Source organism: Schistocerca cancellata, chromosome 9 (genome assembly GCF_023864275.1).
Source record: "Schistocerca cancellata isolate TAMUIC-IGC-003103 chromosome 9, iqSchCanc2.1, whole genome shotgun sequence".
In the NCBI taxonomy this organism is placed as follows: Eukaryota; Metazoa; Arthropoda; class Insecta; order Orthoptera; family Acrididae; genus Schistocerca; species Schistocerca cancellata.
The window spans coordinates 61,728,957-61,750,569 of NC_064634.1; the positions used below are offsets into that span (position 1 = coordinate 61,728,957).

The 21,613-nt window shown below is 44.4% G+C and overlaps 2 protein-coding genes and 1 non-coding gene across 3 annotated transcripts in view; 2 read left to right on the forward strand and 1 right to left on the reverse strand.

Moving 5' to 3' along the window:
• LOC126100213 (lithostathine-1-like) overlaps positions 1–123 on the reverse strand; it is an 88,292-nt gene extending 88,169 nt beyond the window's left edge. The window contains exon 1 of the mRNA XM_049910775.1: positions 46–123. Within this exon, the coding sequence (XP_049766732.1) occupies positions 46–100 (55 nt within the window). The 5' untranslated portion in view covers positions 101–123. The remainder of the gene's footprint in view (positions 1–45) is intronic.
• Positions 1–21,613, forward strand: part of LOC126100212 (HIV Tat-specific factor 1 homolog) — a 564,133-nt gene that overhangs the window by 132,357 nt on the left and 410,163 nt on the right. The window lies entirely within an intron of this gene.
• Positions 3,529–3,601, forward strand: Trnat-agu (transfer RNA threonine (anticodon AGU)). The gene has a single exon. It is a non-coding gene; the product is annotated as a tRNA-Thr (tRNA).

Genomic DNA, 21,613 nt, shown 5'->3' on the forward strand with positions numbered 1-21,613 from the left:
GATAGAGGAGCGCACACGTTGAGGACACGTGTCGGCGCGCGTTACCTGCGGCGCGCGTGGCCAGCAGCAGCGCCGAGACGAACAGCGACGACGGCCACATGTTCGCGGCGAGGCGTCGGCAGCGACTGCGGCGGCCGTGGCTGCCGCTGCGGCTTCTGCTACGTTACCGCCCCCCCCCCCAAAGTGCTGTGCGTCTTGTGGTGGGGATGCGGGCGCGAGCTGGCCGGCCGCCAGCACTATTTACAGCACGAGCAAAACTGCAGGCACAGCCGCGCCACCACCTCGGGGTGCCGCCGCAAACACCCGAGGCCTGTGCGAAAACGGGCCACGCGCCTCTCTGATAGGGATGTTACATTAATTTGTCCATTTCACTGGTTGTTGAGCTTCGTAACTGTCGATTATAGTATTTTAACTCTTTGATTACCGTGTGGTTATTTTAATTAATCTATTAGTCAGAAGTAACAATACGAATAGCATATTTCCCGCTGTTTCATTTTCCGGCGTGGTTGGAAGGGGGGGGGGGGTGGTTAGGAGATACAGGGTTATCCATAAGTATCTCCAGGGCTTCAAAAGACGACGGCGTAAGATCTACAAGACATACTGAAAATAGATACACCTCAGGGGACAGAGCATATCTCCAAGTTTGTAACTCACTCTACGGGCCCTCAATACGGGCTTCGTTTGTGATGTGGCAAGCTTTAATTCGTGGGTGCGATGTGTCTGGGACGGCGCGAAGGCAGCACACTTTGCGAATCGGGTAAGATACAGCGACCCAGCGATTACGGGGCTCGAACGCTAACCACTCGGCTGCCGGCGCTTCACGGTAAAAATGGCCATGCGCAGGTATATATTTGACGACCGAAATTATTTTGTGATTTTCTCAATAACGCTTGAGAAGTACGCGTTACTGCTTACATATTTTTTTGTCCTAATGAACTACTACGAGTGTACGAAGTTTGCAGTAAATTCGCGTTCCAAACGTCGTGGCCTCCCCTTGTAAGATTTTAGAGACTAGCCTGTAGATTTCCGCATTGGGTTTTGGAAGATGTAGTCCACGTCTGTTATTCGTCAAAAGATTTTTTTATGATTTTCCGTCCTTTTACTTCTAGTTGCTGTTTTAATGTTTTATGTTGAAGAGCAAAACCCTCTGATGTGCACGGCGCTTCTGCTTCGTTGTTATAACTTGTTTTAAACTGAAACGCGTTTCTCTCTTCTGTAATGTGGATTTTATAGATATCTTTTCGTTACAGTTTTCAGTGATCCGTCCAACCTAAGAAATTTAAATACTTTTACACGAAATACTTTGCTAATGGAGATTCTTTTGTATGTCATGAGTTATGGTTTTTCATATGAAATTTGTATTCTAGTTTTACTGCTCTTTCCTGCAACTTTTCGAGTTGCTCTTGAGCATCAGTGATGTGTTTCCGTAGTTAGTGCTACGTCATTTGCGAAAGCTAGACAGTCTAATACTACACCTTTTAGTTTAGGTTCTAGTTGGTGCGACGATGAATCTGCTGTTCTCCATACACTTACAGTTTTTTAAGGGTACAGTTCAATAGTGAAGAAGATACGCAATTCCTTGTACTCATGCTTCTGTTTTTAATTCTCTGCTTTTTCATTCTTTGCTAAATTCTCTTTTAAATATTACTTCCGATTTTGTCTTTGTATTTCATCATTGATGTTTGCTGTATTTTGAAGTAATCCAGTTTCAGTTACCTGATATTAAAACATTGTAGACAACTTTAAACAGTCCATTACGCGAAGCTGTGACTCTAGGCTTGCCCTCTGCCAAAATTGTTGTCGGCAGAAGTCGAACGTCGTAATTTACATTCCATTGACTAAGAATTTACAGGTCGAATATGAGCACATTTTAATACAACTTTTACTACTTTCCATAAGTATCCCTTTTCTGTCGTAATTACCGAAACTAATTTCAAGAATTTTCTGTCGAACGATTCCGCTAAATTACGAAGTCAAATGAGTTGTCGCATATTGCACACTGTCAGGTGTTCTTCATGTAGTTCATGTACCAAATGTACGTAAATTCACGATAATATTAAATCATGTTAATCAGCTACAGTTATCAATACAAATAAACGTTGCGTTGTGTTGTTGTAAATATATTTAAGAGAAATGTTGAAAGAGTCACTGTTGCGAAGGTTCCGAACGATAGTGTCGTAGAATAGCATTCATATCGCCTTGTGGCAGCTTTTGATATTAGTAATGCGATAATAAAATAATATAAAGTGACCAGTCTTGATTCAGACCAAACAGGAATAACTCTGATATGCGGCAGTTGCCCGTACGATAGAGGCAGGATGTATATGTAATTGTGGGGAAAATCTGGAATGTCGCCATGTTTCCCTCTTTATTCCTTGCGACATCTATCTCCAGGACACTGTGCAGCCGGCCGAAGTGGCCGTGCGGTTAAAGGCGCTGCAGTCTGGAACCGCGAGACCGCTACGGTCGCAGGTTCGAATCCTGCCTCGGGCATGGGTGTTTGTGATGTGCTTAGGTTAGTTAGGTTTAACTAGTTCTAAGTTCTAGGGGACTAATGACCTCAGCAGTTGAGTCCCATAGTGCTCAGAGCCATTTGAACCATTTGACACTGTGCATTGCAGTCAATACAGCGGCACTCCCACTCCCGAATGGGTAGTAGTAGTGACTTAAAATAATAGTTGTTATTACTCTTGATGGTATGTAATCCCTGTAGACAAAAACCATAATGTGGACGCTACCCTTTAACTTTTAACAACAGACTAATTATTAGCGTTGGGTATCCGCATCCGGGCAGATGTCTTGTTAAGGAGCTTCCCCTCCGACTCGCGCCGGCGGGAGTGGCCGAGCGGTTCTAGGCGCTATAGTCTGGAACCGGCTGACCGCTACGGTCGCAGGTTCGAATCCTGCCTCGGGCTTGGATGTTTGTGATGTCCTTAGGTTCGTTAGGTTTAAGTAGTTCTAAGTTCTGGGGGACTGATGACCTCAGAAGTTAAGTCCCATAGTGCTCAGAGCCATTTGAACCTCCGACTCGCCAAGGTGAGGTAGGAGCCTCTGATAGGTATTGCATCTCCGCGCTCTTGCTCCGATGGTGCCAAAACGAAGATTTTGTCGAAAGTGAAGGTTCAGAATTTGAGATTCAAATTGCAAAGTCAAAATATCAGATAACAATATCAACGTTGCCAGCCATATATCCCTGGCAGTCAACGGACGGTGTTGTCTCAACAAGAGAATTCCGCTATTGACAGATATAGGGAATTCAGTGAGATTTTACGTACTTATACCTATGACAGAAAACGAAATTTTTCGTGGAAACTTTAAAGAGAAGCGTCAGTACAAACCAGTGTTTGTGATTGGTACATTACCTGAACCTGTTACTAAAACCGGTGGACGGCCAGTGATCACTTGAGCGCGGATGCGCGCCACACTACGGGGAATCTGCGAAATGCTGCGAGTAATGAGGATATTGGGCAAGAGGAGCTACCTTCGTAGTGTGTGGATAAGTTGGGAATTTGGGTGCTGGGATAGTCTGTGCGGATGACGCAGTGGTCAGCGCATCTGCCTAGTAAGCAGAAGACCCGGGTTCGAATCCCGGTCCGGCACAAGTTTTAAACTTTTCCCGCTGGCAGCTAATGTCATTAATTCCTTTGTGTGCTGTAGGATCAAAATAGTATCTGCTCTTTCGGACATGTCTGAATCTAGCACTAGCTCTGGAAGAGGAAAAATCAATGTACCAGTTATTATTGGCGACTGCAGTTTAATTAAAGAGAATTACACCAGACGCGTTTCGCTTTTACTGATAAAGCTTCTTCCGTGACTATCGCTGTTTCTTTACATATTCTGCTTCTTCCCTCCTTGTTAGCAGCCGTTGACGTCGAAAGACTTCGGTTTACATACGCACTTGGCAGTTTTTGCCATCTGCAGTATTTCTTCTTAACAGTTGCCGCGGAAGATGACCATGCAAACAAGCGTATCAATGTAGAGTAGTTTACAAATATTTTAATGATCTGCAATGAGGACTGTACAGATAAAAGTAGCTTACATAAGACTGAACATGCAGGAAAGATCAAGTACTGCCTCAATTTGGGCTGACATATTTGGAACTTCTTGTTCACTACCCGCCACGTCAAAGGATCCTCAGGCATGGGAATGTAATTTGTGAAACTCGTTGAGGAAACTTTTCCTTAAAATGAATATGTCGACGAGATACCAATGATATGTCGAACGCTTTTAGCAGTAAAATACTGAAAAAACGGTGGCATCCTTCACACGTAGCATTTCTTGTCTGTGTCAGGGATCAGGGGAATAAGTCGGAACAAGTCAGCCAGCGAAATGCCACTGTGGTAACACACAAGACCTGCGTTCTCGAAAACTGCATTTCAAAGCCCTGACTGGCTATTCAAAATCAGAAAACGTCTGCCCTATAACCCGAGAAAATTCTAGCCTCATGTAAAATTGCCAAACGGGTCTAAGGCTTCCGTCCAGTGACCCGTTGACCAGTCTGGTGTGGCAGAAGAAGATAGCAAAACGGAAGTCGAAGTTTTAAATTCTGCGTTTAAGAAATCGTTCACGCAGTAGAACCGTACAAACATACCGTTGTTTGATCGTCGCACAGAGTCCCATATGGACGACATAGTAATAAGAATCACTGGCGTAGAGAAACAACTGAAAGAGTTGAAAACAAATAAGTCGACAGGTCCGGATGAAATTCCAGGCCGGTTTTACAAAGAGTACTCTACGGCATTGGTCTATTACTTACCCAGCATTTATCGCGAATATCAACGCAAAGTCCCAAGTCTCATACGGAATAGCTTCCGATATGTAAGAGGCTCGAAGACTTTTAAATAACAGAACCCAGTATATTGTCCCCCAGGCGAGTGTTCGTCAGGAGTACCCCGGGGAAGTGTGATAAGACCACTGTTATTTTCTATATACGTAAATGACTGGCGGACTGGGTGGGCGGTCATCTGCGGTTGTTTGCTGATGCTGCTGCGTTGTACAGTAAGGTATAGAAATTGAGTGAATTTAGAAGGGTACAAGATGACATAGACAAAATACGAGGGTTCGAACTTTAATAGTAGCAACTATTTATTTACAGCTCGTACAAAATAGATAAGTGCTTCAAAGTTTTACTGACCTTCAAAGTAGTCACCAAAATTGTGTATAGCCCGTTGCCAGCGATGTGGAAGTCGTAGGATACTCTTAGCAGTGCCAGTCGAGTTGACAGTTCGAGCGACGCTGTCTATTGCCCTACGAATTTGTAGCAGTTCTGAAGCGAATGCCGTCAAGTGTTTCCTTCAGTTTAGAAATCGAGTTGAACTCACGAGGGCTTAAGTCAGGGAAGTGCAGTAGGTGGTAAGCACTTAGCAACCCCATCAGTCAAACAAATCAGTAACAGCTTGCATTGTGCTTGCATTGTCCTGGAAAATAATGGTCAGGTCCTGCAGAAAGTGTCATCACTTTTGTCTCTAAGCTGGTCATAGGTTGTGTTCCAAAAATGAACAACATAGAGACAGAAGTGATGACACTTTCTGCAGGACCTGACCATCATTGGGCCGGCCGGAGTGGCCGAGCGGTTCTAGGCGCTACAGTCTGGAACTGCGCGACCGCTACGGTCGCAGGTTCGAATCCTGCCTCGGGCATGGATGTGTGTGATGTCCTTAGGTTAGTTACGTTTAAGTAGTTCTAAGTTCTAGGGGACTTATGACCTCAGCAGTTGAGTCCCATAGTGCTCAGAGCCATTTGAACCTTTTTTTTTTACCATCGTTTTGCAGGACAGTGCTCAAACACGTACAGTGCAAGCTGTTACTGATTTGTGTGACTGATGGGGCTGCTAAGTCTGCAGTCCCCTGACTTAAGCCCTCGTGAGTTCAACTCGATTTCTAAACTGAAGGAAACACTTCACGGCATTCGCTTCAAAACTGCTAGAAATTCGTCGGGCAGTAGACCGCGCCACTCGAACTGTCAACACATCTGGCACTGCTAAGAGTATCCTACGACTTCCACATCGCTGGAAACGGTTTATACACAATGCTGGTGACTACTTTTAAGGTCAGTAAAACTTTGAAACGCGTATCTATTTTGTACGAGCAGTAAATAAATTAAAGTTCCAACCCTCGTATTTCAGTTGCTATAACGAATGGCAGCTAGCTCTAAATGTAAGTTAAAGCGGATGAGTAGGAAAAACAAACTCGTAATGTACTGATACAGTGTTAGTAGGCTCCTGCTTGACATGGGCACTTGGTTTAAATGTCTTGGCGTAACGTTGCGAAGCAATATGAGATGGAACGAGCATGTGAGGATGGTGGTAGGGAAGGCGAATGGTCAGCTTCGATTTATTGGGAGAATTTTGGGAAAGTGTGGTTCATCTATAAAGGAGACCGCATGTACGACGCTGGTGGGACCTGTTCTTGAGTACTGCTTAAGTGTTTGGGATCCGCACTAGGTCGGATTAATGGAAGACGTCAAATTAGTTCATAGGCAGTTTGCTAGATTTGTTACCTGTAGGTTCGAACAACACCGAAGTGTTACTGAGATGTTTGGGAACTCAAATGGGAATCCCTAGAGGAACGGCGACGTTCCTTTCGAGGAACACTAGTGGGAAAATTGAGAGAAATGGTTTAAATGGCTCTGAGCACTATGGGACTTAACTTCTGAGGTCATCAGTCCCCTAGAACTTAGAACTACTTAAACCTAACTAATCTAAGGACATCACACATATCAGAACTACTTAAACCTAACTAACCTAAGGACATCACACACATCCATGTCCGAGGCAGGATTTGAACCTGCGACCGTAGCGGTCGCGCGGTTCCAGACTGTAGCGCCTAGAACCGCTCGGCCATTCCGGCTGGCAATTGCGAGAACCGTCATTTGAAGCTGACTGCAGACCGATTCTTCTACCGCCAACATACATTTCACGTAAGTGCCACGAAGATAAGATACAAGGAATTAGGACTCATACAGAGGTACACAAACAGTCGTTGTTCCCTCGCTCTATCTGCGAATGGTACGGGGTACCCTCCGACACGCTCCGTACGGTGGCTTGCGGAGTACACATTTAGATGTAGACGTAGAATTGGGTTGTAAATCGTTTCTTTAAATCACCAGTGACAAATGCGAGGATAGTTTCTTTGAAAACGATACGGTAGATTTCCGTTCTCTATGCTTTCTCAACCGAATCTTGTCTCTAATGAACTCTTCATGGACGGGACGTTGAACCCTAATCTTCCTTTGTACTGAATCCACTGACTCTTCCGTGTAATTCCTCTCTGTAACACTCAGTGCACGTATTTAATTTTCACCTGTCTCTCTTTGTGGCGCGGTCTAATAATTTTTGATTGCAGCTCCTTTATCCGTGATGCAGCACAAAAGGACCGCGATGGACGCTGCGCGTAGACCGGATCTCGATAAGTCGGCAGGCCACTTGGCTCATGTTTATGAAAGAGGAAACAGTGAAGGCCGTAAAATTTATGCTCTTCCCGGTGCCGCAGCCACGGCCGGATTTACACGCTTGTAGAGCCAACTTCCGTGCCTGCTGCGCTCACGCAAGGCGCCCCAGACTGTGTCCTAGCGGGAGAGGTGCCTCTCCTGCCCCCCTTCTCGGTACTTACTTCACTCGCGTGGCCGCGCTTAGCTGCACTTAATTTGAGCGCTTTGTACTCGTCTCTCCTCGCCGCTTTGTATTCCGGACAGCACATCACATGCTTTATTACTGGCCTGGCGTCCATGAATAGCTGAACGCATCTAGATGTATTATGAATAGCTGCGTCCGACGAGACTCGGGACGCAAAGTCAACTGTACTTTGACAGGAAATATGCTGTTTCTTTCTTATTCAGTAATCTACCAAGGAAATAATTATTACAGTAATTTACCCTGAGATGACAAAGGTTATGGGATAGCAATATGCACATATGGAGATGGCGGTAGTATCGCATACACAAACCGAGCGAGGTGGCGCAGTGGTTAGCACACTGGACTCGCATTCGGGAGGACGACGGTTCAATCCCGTCTCCGGCCATCCTGATTTAGGTTTTCCGTGATTTCCCTAAATCGTTTCAGGCAAATGCCGGGATGGTTTCTTTGAAAGGGCACGGCCGATTTCCTTCCACATCCTTCCCTAACCCGGGCTTGCGCTCCGTCTCTAATGACCTCGTTGTCGACGGGACGTTAAACACTAACTACCACCATCGCATACGCAAGGTATTAAAGGGCACTGCGGGACCGATGACCGTAGCAATCTGGTCCCTTCAATCCCACAAACCAACCAACCAACCAACCAAAGGGCACTGCATTGGCGGAACTGCATTTGTACTCAGGTGCTTAGTGTGAAATAGTTTCTGGCATGATGATGGCCGCACGACGGAAATGAATAAACTTTGAATGCGGAATAATAGTTAGAGCTACACGCGGGAGACATTCCATTTCGGAAATTGTTAGGGAATTCAGTATTACGAGATCCACAGTGTGAAGAGTGTGCCGAGAATACCTGCATTTCAGGGATGACCTCTCACAGTGGCAGACGGCCTTCACTCAACGACCTAGAGCAGTGCCGTTTACGTAGTGTTGTCAGTGCTCACAAACAAGCAACACTGCGTGGTATAACTGCAGGAATCAATGTGGGACGTACGACGAACGTATCCGTTAGGACAGAACGGCGAAATTTGGTGTTAAGGGGCTATGGCAGCAGACGACCGACTCGAGTGCCTTTGGTAACAGCTCGACATCGCCTGCAGCGTCTCACCTGGGTTCGTGACCATATTGGTTGGATTCTTGGCGACTGGAAAACTGTGTGCCGTGCACAGATTTCAGTTGGTAAGAACCGGTGCTATGTTTAGAGTGTGGCGAACACCGCATGAAGCTATGGAACCTCCTCTGGTCCAACTGAACCGATCATTGATTGGAAACGGTTATATTCGACTACTTGCAGACCATTTGTAACCATTCACGCACTTCATGTTCCCAAACAACGATGGAATTGTCGCCGAACCACCATTGTTCGCGATTGGTTGGACAAGTGGTGCGAATGATGTAGCCACACAGATCGCCCGACATGATCCCATCGAACATGTATGGGGCGTAATCAGGAGGTCAGTTCATGCACAAAATCCTTCAGCGTCAACAGTTTCGCCATTGTAGGCGGTTATAGAGGCAGCATGGCTCAATGTTTCTGCAGGGGACTTCCAATGACGTGTTGAGTCTATACCACGTTGCACTGCTGCACTACGCTGACCAAAAGGAGGTGTGCCAAAGCAGGCATCTCATGACCTCTGTGACCTCAATGTATTTGCTTCACCGTAAATATTTTAAGAATTGAATTAGATTTCATTGATGAAATGAATGCGTATGTTGTTGTTGTGGTCTTCAGTCCTGAGAATGGTTTGGTGCAGCTCTCCATGCTACTCTATCCTGTGCAAGCTTCTTCATCTCCCAGTACCTACTGCAGCCTACATCCTTCTGAATCTGCTTAGTGTATTCATCTCTTGGTCTCCCTCTACGATTTTTACCCTCCACGCTGCCCTCCAATACTATATTGGTGATCCCTTGATGCCTCAGAACATGTCCTACCAACCGATCCCTTCTTCTGGTCAAGTTGTGCCACAAACTCCTCTTCTCCCCAATTCTATTCAGTACCTCCTCATTAGTTATGTGATCTATCCACCTAATCTTCAGCATTCTTCTGTAGTACCGCATTTCGAAAGCTTCTATTCTCTACTTGTCCAAACTATTTATCGTCCATGTTTCACTTCCATACATGGCTACACTCCATACAAATACTTTCAGAAACGACTTCCTGACACTTAAATCAATACTCGATATTAACAAATTTCTCTTCTTCAGAAACGCTTTCCTTGCCATTGCCAGTCTACATTTTATATCCTCTCTACTTCGAGCATCATCAGTTATTTTGCTCCCCAAATAGCAAAACTCCTTTATTACTTTAAGTGTCTCATTTCCTAATCTAATTCCCTCAGCATCACCCGACTTAATTTGACTACATTCCATTATCCTCGTTTTGCTTTTGTTGATGCTCATCTTATACCCTCCTTTCAAGACACTGTCCATTCCGTTCAACTGCTCTTCCAAGTCATTTGCTGTCTCTGACAGAATTACAATGTCATCGGCGAACCCCAAAGTTTTTATTTCTTCTCCATGGATTTTAATACCTACTCCGAATTTTTCTTTTTTTTCCTTTACTGCTTGCTCAATATACAGATTGAACAACATCGGGGATAGGCTACAACCCTGTCTCACTCCCTTCCCAACCACTGCTTCCCTTTCATGTCCCTCGACTCTTATAACTGCCATCCGTTTTCTGTACAAATTGTAAATAGCCTTTCGCTCGCTGTATTTTACCCCTTCCACTTTCAGAATTTGAAAGAGAATATTCCAGTCAACATTGTCAAAGGCTTTCTCTAAGTCTACAAATAGTAGAAACGTACGTTTGCCTTTTCTTAATCTTTCTTCTAAGATAAGTCGTAGGGTCAGTATTGCCTCACGTGTTCCCATATTTCTACGGAATCCAAACTGATCTTCCCCGAGGTCGGCTTCTACCAGTTTTTCCATTCTTCTATGGATGTGACATCAGTGACGATGTTTTCACATAACATACCAGGAAAGTCGCTAAGAAACTCTGAACCTGCGAAGTAATAAAAATGTAGGGATTAATGAATATTTGTGAGTCGTTGGGAGTCAAAGCCGGATTTCCAGTTATCCGCGCGCAGTCGCCTTAACAACAGGATATCTGAATACGCAGCGCGGTCTGGAAATAGGTTTCGTTAGCGACGATATTTTCGTTACAGTGCAGCCTCAACATTTCGACATGTTTTCGCTGGTATCGTTTCACATCATCGTATTTTCATTGATGTCATCCCCACTGATTCCACTCATTTGTGTTCAGCGAATCTAATTAAATTGGAGTGTATCCTTAAAGAATGGTAACCCACTGTCCTCCATTGACTCCGTTCTCCCGGTGGTGTTGCACACGCACCTCTGCACACAGAACCTCTGGTGTAGTGCCCGGCAAGTCACAGGTGGAAACATCAGTGACTACATAAGTTTGAAACTGGCTTGTGAGCGTGCTTAGAAAGCTTCAGTGGTTAAGCCGACTCCTGGCGTAGACCGAGAAATCCGGGTTCGAATCGACATACTTCTCATTGATCACGATATATCTTGAAGAATGAAATTTTCACTTTGCAGCGGAGTGTGCGCTAATGTGAAACTTCCTGGCAGATTAGAACTGTATGCCGGACCGAGACTCGAATTCGGGACCTTTGCCTTTCGCGGCCAAGTGCACTGCCATCTGAGCTACCCAAGCACGACTCACGCCCCGTCCTCACAGCTTTAATTCCGCCAGTACCTCGTCTCCTACCTTCCAAACTTCGCAGAAGCTCTCCTGCGAACCTTGCAGAACTAGCACTCCTGGAAGAAAGGATATTGCGGAGACATGGCTTAGCCACAGCCTAAGGGATGTTTCCAGAATGAAATTTTCTCTCTGCTGCGGAGTGTGCGCTGATATGAAACTTCCTGGCAGATTAAAACTGTGTGCCGGACCGAGACTCGAACTCGGGACCTTTGCCTTTCGCGGACAAGTGCTCTACCATCAGTTCGAGTCTCGGTCCGGCACACAGTTTTAATCTGTCAGGAAGTTTCACCATATATCTTGTTATAAATGATTTGTACTGGTTAATTTTCATTTAGATACGGAGTGTTTCGTATCAGCACTTTTTGTTTAACTCATTGTAACTGAATAGGAGATCCGTAAAATTTACTTCGATTTGAAACAGGAGTCTGGAATATAGTCCGTGTTCCAGCATTATGAAATACCTCGAAGAAAACGAATCTGTTGATACATAACCAGCATGGATGCATAACATATCGTTCTTGTGAAACACAACTGGCTCTTTTACACGTAGTTATGAGAGCTATCGACAGAGGATATCAAGATTCCATATTTCCAGCAAGTTTTTGACAATATTCCTCTTAAGCAGTTTTTTAATCAAATTGGGTGTCTGTGGAGCCTCATCCCAGATTTGCGACTGAATTCGTGATTTTTTGTCAGAAGGGCAAGTTCGTAATAATTGACGGAAAGTCATTTAATGAAATTAGAGTTATATATGAATTTCTCGAAGGAGCTCTTTTGCTGTTCTTAGTCTGTATAAACGATTAAGGATATAATATTAGCACCCGTCTTGGATTGCGTGCATTCACCGTCTAGTAAAGTCCTCATAAGATCGGAACTAATTGCAAAATCATTAGAGAAGATACATGCATGGCGGAAAAGTTGCAGTTTATCATAATTAGTAAAAAGTGGGAGGTCCTGCACGTGAATGCTGTAAAAATTAATAAATTTCCGTTACACGACAAATCACACAAATTTAAAGTGTCTCGATTCAACTAAGTACCTAGGAATTACATTTACAACAACTTAAATTAGAACATCACGTAGGAAATGTTGTGCGTAGGCGAACTAAAGACAGCGTTTTATTGGCAGAACACTTAGAAGATGCAACTGGTCTGCTAAAGAGAATGCCTGCACTACATTTGTCCGTCGTCTCGAGGGTATTGCTGCGTATTATGGGATCCGAACCAAATAGTACTGACGTAGGACATAAAAAAGTTCAAGAAAGAGCAGATAGTTTTGTGTTATCGTGAAATAGGGGACAGAATTAACAGATATGATAAGTGAGTTCGGATGGAACTTTTTGAAATAAAGGCGTCTTTCGTTGCGGCGAGATCCTTTCAAGAAATTCTAATCACCAAGTTTCTTCTCCGAATGTCAAAATATTTTGTTGACCCCCGCCTACGTGCTGAGAAGTGATAATCGTAATAAAATAAGAGAAATCTGAGCTCGTACGGAAAGTTTTAGATGTTCATTATTTCCACGTGCTGTTCGATAGTGGAACCGTTGAGAAATAGTCCGAAAGTGGCTCTGTGAACCTCCTCACAAACATTTAAGTATGAATTACAGAGTAGTCATGTAGATGTAAATATATTTACTTTAGTGATAAGTAAAAGTTGTAGAGTAAGCACGTATTATATCTCTTTTCCTTTTCAGGTAAGTGACGAATAACAGACTGGTGGTAGTTCTTCGGTGAGTAAATAACATGGTTTTGTACGTAAAACTGTGGACTATTTTGTTAGTTTAGACTTCATACATTTGCAGAATGAATTTGTTTTCATTTCCTATTTACAGATCCAGCAACGATAATTACGGTTGTAGTACTAGAACTTGTATTTGCTCGTAAAACCATCGTGAAACTTAATACATTGAGTGAAAACGATTGAGTAACAAGCTAAATAACATTTCCTTCTTAAACTATAAGCACGAAAAAGGGTCGTATTAAAGTGACCATTTGAGCAAAGAACCATGCATGGCCCTTGATATTTCGGGTTGCCTTCCGTGCCTTAACGGTTGCTTCAATGATAAAAATAGCTGTATCTTAAAAGTAACCAAAACAGAGGGGTATCTTTACAGATGCCAGACAAATCTGTAGTTAGCGAAGAGGGGGCAACAGCCTTTTCAGAAGTTGCAGCGCAACGTACTGGATGATTGGCTGATGTGGCCTTGTAACATAAACGAATAGCTGAAAGCAAGGGGAAACTACAGCAGTTTTTTCTCCCGAGGACATGGATTTCTGCTGTGTGACTTGGTTAAGTAGTCCCCGATTCGCATCCTAGAGCGGGGACTATTCAGGCGGAGAAAAATCTAAAAACGATAAATGATTAGGTTAAGGCTAGATGTCGTGAGAATTAGTGAGCTGCGGTAGCGGGAAGAGTAGGACTTCTGGTCAGGACATTACAGGGTTGTGAACTCAAGGCATAAGTCTCTTAATAGCCGAGAATGCTGGTAAGCCTACAATGAACAACATAGTGATCACATTACCATAATAAAGACAGATACAAAACCAACACCCATCACAGTTGTAGAAGTTTATGTACTTATTACTTCTCAATCCCGTGTCTGGCCATTCTGATTTAGGTTTTCCGTGATTTCCCTAAATCGCTCCAGGCAAATGCCGGGATGGTTCCTTTGAAAGGGCACGGCCGACTTCCTTCCCCGTCCTTCCCTAATCCGATGAGACCGATGACCTCGCTGTCTGGTCTCCACCCCCAAAACAACCCCCAACTTATTACTTCTCCCGATGAAGACACTTCCCTGGGGCACACCCAAAGTTCCCCCGACATCTGTCGATGACTCTCCGTCCAAGATAACTCGCTGAGTCCCTCCTACCAAAAAATCCTTAGTCCAATCAGAAATTTTGCTTGATGTCGCATACTATGGCACTTTTGATAAAAAGCGTAGATGTCGTACTGAGTCAAATGCTTGTCGGGAATGAAGAAATAGTGCATGTACCTGACTGCTATGGGTGTACACAATTCATGGGAGAGATGAAGGTGAGTGCTCAGTCTACATATTTTACCTATAACTAATATAAATAAAGAGTAAACTTAAAATTGCTGCTGTGAAACACTACATATCTAGATCCTAACAAATTATTGTTGAGTCTTGTACCATAGGAATCACGGGAGAGGATGTTGTTAACACAACTGCACACACGTATTAACAGGGTTCTTTATTTATATAAACAGGAATCTACTTAACTTTAAGAATCCATGTTTTGTGGTACAAGCTCTTCACTAACAGCCCACGTTAGCCTCAGTGCTGGCGAAGTACAAGTCCTGCTAAGCGATGAATGGCAGACGCCAAACTAGGATGTGAGTTAGTGCGCCAGTGACTGAGCGACTGCGCTAGTGTCTTGAGACTGGGACCTCCGGTCAGCGGTGGCTGTCTAAATACTTGCGATCGAGAGGGCGTTGGCGGCACGTTGCTTGCGAGTCTGTCATTGGCCTCTCTCCTGATATGCGCGCTTGTTCCAGCGTCTACTATCAATCTTCTTGCTACGTCTTTACCGACTGGTCTGCTGCCGACAGCTTACGCCAGCACATTAATGACAGTAAAAATCATCTTCTGTGAACCTAAATTGGTTGAGTGGAATTTGGTCAAAACCATAAAGATTAAATGGATGAGTAATAGTTTTAATTATCAACAACATGCACATCATCCAGCTATCATCTGAAGTAGTCTGGTTACAAATGTTAACAATATGTGACAGCAAATACTTGACACTCATGTTACCTCTGCCCAATATTTTCCTGTAGTACACACTTAGAGATGAAGAATCTGAAAAGTGGCGTCTTTCGGTAAAGAATGGCTTCTGTACTGCTTTAGTTTATTAATGTGCTGACCCTGGAGATAGTGAAATGCTTTCCTTGGTCACAGTTCGTGCTTCATTTCATCGGATCACTGGCTATGGTTTAGTCTTTGTGACAAATTTTCCTCGTTTTTTTTTTCGGTAATTCACGTTTTCAAGTTGCTGTGCACACTTTTAAATACTGTCTGACACATACATACCTGATGACATAAAATGTTACACAACGTTTAAACACTTGGGAAATGTTTGATGCAACAAATAGAAAATGGACTGAAAAATGGATACCAAATACGAAACTGTTTGTACACTTCGCTGGCTGACAACATTTTAAGCTACGAGAAACACCTATGAGCATATATTACTTACGAAATTTTTGCTGTATTAATGAAACATTTGTGGTTACAAAAAAAGGCATTTAAGTTACAGGAACAGTACCTGCATTAATACAGTATTCATGCAGAAACAACAAAGCCATGCCACCAGAAATGAAGGTTCCTATGACTGTACATCGTATTTTCACTTGAGTAGGTACAGGGATGAAAGTGAATACGTTCCATTATATGATTAACGCATTAGGACGACAGCGTAGTGAGTAATTTGTGCATATAATAGCTAGCTTCCGAGAACGTCGATCCGAAACATAAAAGTGGCCGTTCCTCTGTACAGCAATCATTCCAGCGTGATGTAAAACGATATTGTGTTCGTGAGGTATAAAACACTCGATGGGCGAACGTTACGAGCTGGGTGATTCATTGCACCACGAAGTGACACTAATAAGCGCACACTAGACTTTCCTGAGGTTCATAAAGTAATAATCACAACCGCTGAGAACTGGTTGCAGACGTAATGATATGCACTGGAAGCCAGAACCGAATAAAATGTCAGCTTTGCGGTTTATTTCCCGGTTACGTTTCCTGGGGAACACAGCTCTTCTACCCTTCCCTAAAGGCTAGGCAACTGAATTTTGAGTCGGAAGAAGGTTGGTTGGTTGGTTGTTTTGGGGAAGGAGACCAGACAGCGTGGTCATCGGTCTCATCGGATTAGGGAAGGAAGTCGGCCGTGCCCTTTCAGAGGAACCATCCCGGCATTTGCCTGGAGTGATTTAGGGAAATCATGGAAAACCTAAATCAGGATGGCCGGACGCTGGATTGAACCGTCGTCCTCCCGAATGCGAGTCCAGTGTCTAACCACTGCGCCACTTCGCTCGGTTCGGAAGAAGAAAATTATGGTTTAACGTTCCGTCGGCAACGAGGTCATTGGAGATCCAGCACAAGCTTTGTGAAGACGAAGATGAAAACAGTCGGTTGTGTGCTTTTCATACGAACCTGTCCGGCATTCGCCAAGATCGATTTAGGGGAAAACGAAATTTCATTGATTCACTGGGGATTTGAAAACAGAGACAAGAGTATTGTCAGGAGTGCTCGTATTCTCTGTATGATGTGATAGGCAGGGCGAGCAGCAATCTTAGGCTGTTTGCTGATGATGCTGTGGTGTATGGGGTGGTGTCATCGTTGTGTGACTGTAAAATGACACAGGATGACGTGGATAGAATTTCTATTTACTGGGGTGAATAGCAGCTTTTTCTGATTGTAGAAAAATGTCAGTTAATGCAGATGGGCAGGAAAAGCAATCCTGTAATGTCCGAATACAGTATTAGACGTGTGCTGCGTGACACAGTGAATCGATCAAATATCTAGGCGCAACGTTGCATAGCGATATTGAAAGGAACGAGCATGTATGGTCGGAAGGCGACTGGTCGACTCGGTTTATTGGGAGAATTCTAGAAAAGTAATTGTGCACAGAATACTAGTGCAATTTACTCTTGAGTACTTCTCGAGTGTTTCCGATCCCCACCAGGTTGGATTCGAATATGACATCGAAACAATGAGAAGTGGGTTCTAAGATTTGTTCCCCGCAGGTTCGATCATTAGGCAACTGTTACGGAAATGCTTAGCGAACACGAGTGGGAATCCCTAGAGGGAAGACGACGGTTCTTTCCGCGACACATTATTGAGAAAACTGGTCCATCCTTCCATTTCCGAGTGGAACAGGAAAGGGAATAACTAGTAATAGTACAAGTTACCCTTCGCCATGCACCGTGTGGTAGCTTGCGCAGTATATATATATATATATATATATATATATATATATATATATATATATATATATATATATATATATATATATATATATATATATATATATATATATATATATATACGTAGATGAACCCTGCTGCTCTTGAATGCGACCACAGTGCTTTAAACAGTAAAGGACACGGTCGATTTCCTTCCCCTGCTTTGTATCTGTTCGTGTGGCCGTCACTAATGGTTTCATCGTTGACGGGACGTTAAGTCCTAATCTTCCTTCCTTCGTTCCTTCTTTCCTTCCTTCGTGCATCTAGTTTTCTTTTAAAAGCGCTGCTAGCATTGATTTTGGCAGAACTGGCTGTCTGCTTCCAGTCCAGACCGCGCGCGACGAACATTATGAGTAGCACCTGTGGAAACCCACAGATTGTTTGGATGCTGGGAACAGTGTCTTCTTTGATGCTCGACTGTGGGTTTCATTGGTCGCAGTTATAACGGGAAGTACGGCAAGGGCTTACATTTTTGCTGCATGGTATGCTTCCCTTACCTTCCTACTCTTTACTGCGGAAAAGTTATGCAGAATCCACATAGTTATGCGTCTGCACTAACAGATCTATAGTTCATGCTTTTTGAATGTATTCTCAGTTACTACACCGAACAGGCTGGAGCAGTGGTCAAAACGCTGATTCAGATTTTGGAACAGCGGAGCTCCCATTCCATCTCTGGCCGTCCCGGCTTACGAGTTTCGTCGTTTTCTTAGATTAGTCACATCCTGGGACGCTTCTTTCGATAAGATAGTGACCCATCAGTTCCCACACGTTCTGCAACTGCTCTCATTTTCCGTCTCGGGAGATCTCGTCCTCGACTATTTCCTGCAGAATTACTTAGCTCTGTTAAGTCCAGCGCGCCCTGCTTGTTAACCGACGGCCTCGAGCTGCAGTGCAGACCAGCGACTCGGCGCTAATCTCGCTCTCTCGCAGTGGAGTTGGGTTGCAGCAGGGCTTCCCGTGGCAGCTGCTGCTCTGTGTCCCGCGCACCTCTCAACTGCGTGAGGCGTGGCAGCGCGTTCCAGGCGGGAAGGCCGTGCTTTCAGTATTGCTTACGCCAGAACTGATGGGCGTTTTCTTTGTTCCCCAGACACTCCAAGCTTGTTCTTTAGCTTAAACTTCTTGGAAGATTAAAACTGTGTGCCAGACGGGGGCCAACCCGGAACCTTGCAATCCCGGGCAGTGCTCTTACCGACTAAACTATCCAGGCGCGACTTACGACCCGCCCTCACAGTTTTAATTCCGCCTGTATCTCTCTCCTACATTCCAGACTTCTCAAATACCTTATGGGACTGACACATTTGAAAGAAAGAGAGCTGCGGAGAAATGACTTAGCCACACCCTAGGGGGATTGTTTCCAGAATGAATCTTTCATGAAGCAGCTGGATGTATGCAAGGTTCTGGTTGTACTGTAGTTGATAAATGTGTAGTATTTTTTTTTCTTTTTGTAATGAGATACACAATTTGATCCAAAGTATCTGGACACCCGTATGCAATGCGGATTTGACCACAAGGTGTCAGGAGAGGCGGAGCCGACAGTGTAGAGGGTGGCGGCGAGTACTGCGTCGTCAGTTAAGAAGCAGGAACAGCAGGATGGGTTGGCCAGGAGAACTAAGTGACTTGGAACGTGGGCTAGTCATTGGATGTCGACTGCTGGTGAGGTGATTGTGAAGTGGGAACGCGAAGGGACAACCACAACTAAACAAAGAGCAGGCGGAACTCGTGGGACGACCTCGGCGACGTTCGAGGTGGCGTAAAGAGCGGCGCCTCGGGAGTGGATGAACAGAAACGAATTGTTTGGAGTGCTGGATCACGCTAGACCATACGGCAATCCGATGGAAGTGTTTGTGTTTGGCGAATGGTTGGAGAACGTTACTAGCGATTATGTGTAGTGCCAACGGTGAAGTGCAGAGGAGTTGATGTTGCGGAATGTGCGTGTTTTTCGTACTCCACGTGTGATCCCATTATTGCGCTTATGAAAACGCTAAATGCGGAAGGTTATGTACGCATTAACAGTATTGTGTACTGCACACAATAGATGAACAGTTCGGAGATGATGATTGTTTTTATCAGCATGACAACGCACTGTCTTGTGAAGCAGTATTTGCGAGGCCATGGTTTGTGGGCAGTAGCGTTCCAGAAATGGACTGGTCTGCCCAGGGCCCCGTCCTGAACCGAATGGAACACCTTTGGTATGAGTTACAACGTCCCATTCTCTCTAGATGCCAGCACAACATCATTTCCTTCCGTCGTTCCATTCTTGAAGAAGAATGGCCTGCCGTTCCTCCACAGCTATTCATACACCTCATTGAAAGTGTCCCCAGCAGAATACAAACCGGCTTACAGGCGAAGGTTGGACAGACCCCACATTGATGTCCACTAATAAGTGTCTTGACACTTTTGACCAGATAGTGTATGTAGATGACATGGCTTTCTATCAAAAAACTCACCCTGGCAGATTTTGATAGAGGCCAGCAACAAAAAGCAGACTTTTCTTCGTGAGCTTCGTAAACCTAGATCCCGCGACTCGGTATGTTCCTCTACCAGGACAAGGACTGATATCGACAGGGCATTCACGGCCTCGTTTCGCGCTGGAGGAAGGCCATAGAACGGGATGGAGATTACGTGGAAAAACGGCGTGTGTAGATAAAATACCATTCTTTCGCGTGTTTAATTCTCATTATACTCAATTAAAAATTGTTGAAGGAAAAAATGCGGTGCATTACTTTCTGGGCAGCCCTCGTATATTCATCTGAGGACGTCTGCGCCTTTTCAAAAAAGCTATGCGGTCCCCGGAACTAATACAATGTGTCCAGCGAATGAGTCCCCGATTTCAATATTAAATATCTCGAAAACTAAGATTGATAGACGAGTGCAGCAAAAGAAATGTTTGTTATGAAAGCTGTAAGAATTTTGTACAGAAGTTTCAAACAGTTTGAGAAGCTGCTACCATATGGTGCTGCGTGCAGCTCGTGCAGTATCAGCTTGCATAATTAAACACGTCCTGCCCAAGTAGGCTTTTCGAATGTGCATCACACGTAATACGGAGGTGGAACAAACGGACAGTGAAATTTGCCATCACATCCTTAGTGTCTCTATGGAAATGGCTTCACGCCGATTTAAGCTCGTCAAGCGTGATGGGGTGGTTCCGGTAGACCGTGTCTTTCAATGTGGCCCACAAAATGTTGTCACGAGGCGGCAGATCTCGCGAATGTGAAGGTCATCCATCTCTACTTCAGTAAATTAGCAATAATCTAATGCTGTGACTCGATCCTCAAAGTATCCATCGAGAAAGTGAAACACCTGTTCGGTGCGATGTGGTCTGGTCCCATTTGCATGAACCACTCGGTGCCTGATCGATCCTCCAACGCTAGCTGTGTGGCAACAAATTGTTCCAAAATTGCAAGGTAACATTCACGAGTGACCGATTGTTCAAATGGTTCAAATGGCTCTGAGCACTATGGGACTTAACTTCTGAGGTCATCAGTCCCCTAGAACATAGAACTGCTTAAACCTAACTAACCTAAGGACATCACACACATCCATGCCCGAGGCAGGATTCGAACCTGCGACCGTAGGGGTCGCGCTTCCAGACTGTAGCGCCTAGAACCGCTCGGCCATTCCGGTCGGCTGACCGATTGTTCCATGTAAAAAGGGTCAATAATGCGTCTACTGCATACCACTGCGTAAACAGTATCTTTGGGAAAATGCAGTGATTACACAAAGTCACGAAAAGTTTTCAGCGATCCAGAAAAATATTTGCTTTATTATAATTCCAGTCTTGGATCACAATGTGTGTTTGTAATCAAGTTATTAATTTCGATCAGTAACGACCATCTTCATACCTGAGTAGAACCGTGCTGCGTTATACGTACCACACCAGTACATGTGATGATGCTGTCAAAATCATTAGCGGCTTCGGCTTCGTCCACGAAATAAAATGCTGGCACGTAAAGAGCACCATTGAAGCGTACATGGTGATCCAAGACTGGAATTATGATGAAGCAAACGGTGATTTCGTTTCACGCAAATGGGGATTTTCGGAATTCCAAAGTCGCCAGTTTTGTTTATGCACGACTCCATTCAGGTGGAACTGTGCTTCAGCTGTGAACTAGATGCAGATAAGGTCAAATCCTTCATTATCAGTCATTTTGGGAAACTGGTTCGCAAAGTCAGCTCTCTGTCGCACAGCTCGTATAGGTATGGCCTGGTGGCTTTGGATTTTGAACGGAAACATGTGTAGGCCCTTTGTCAGTATTTTCTGCG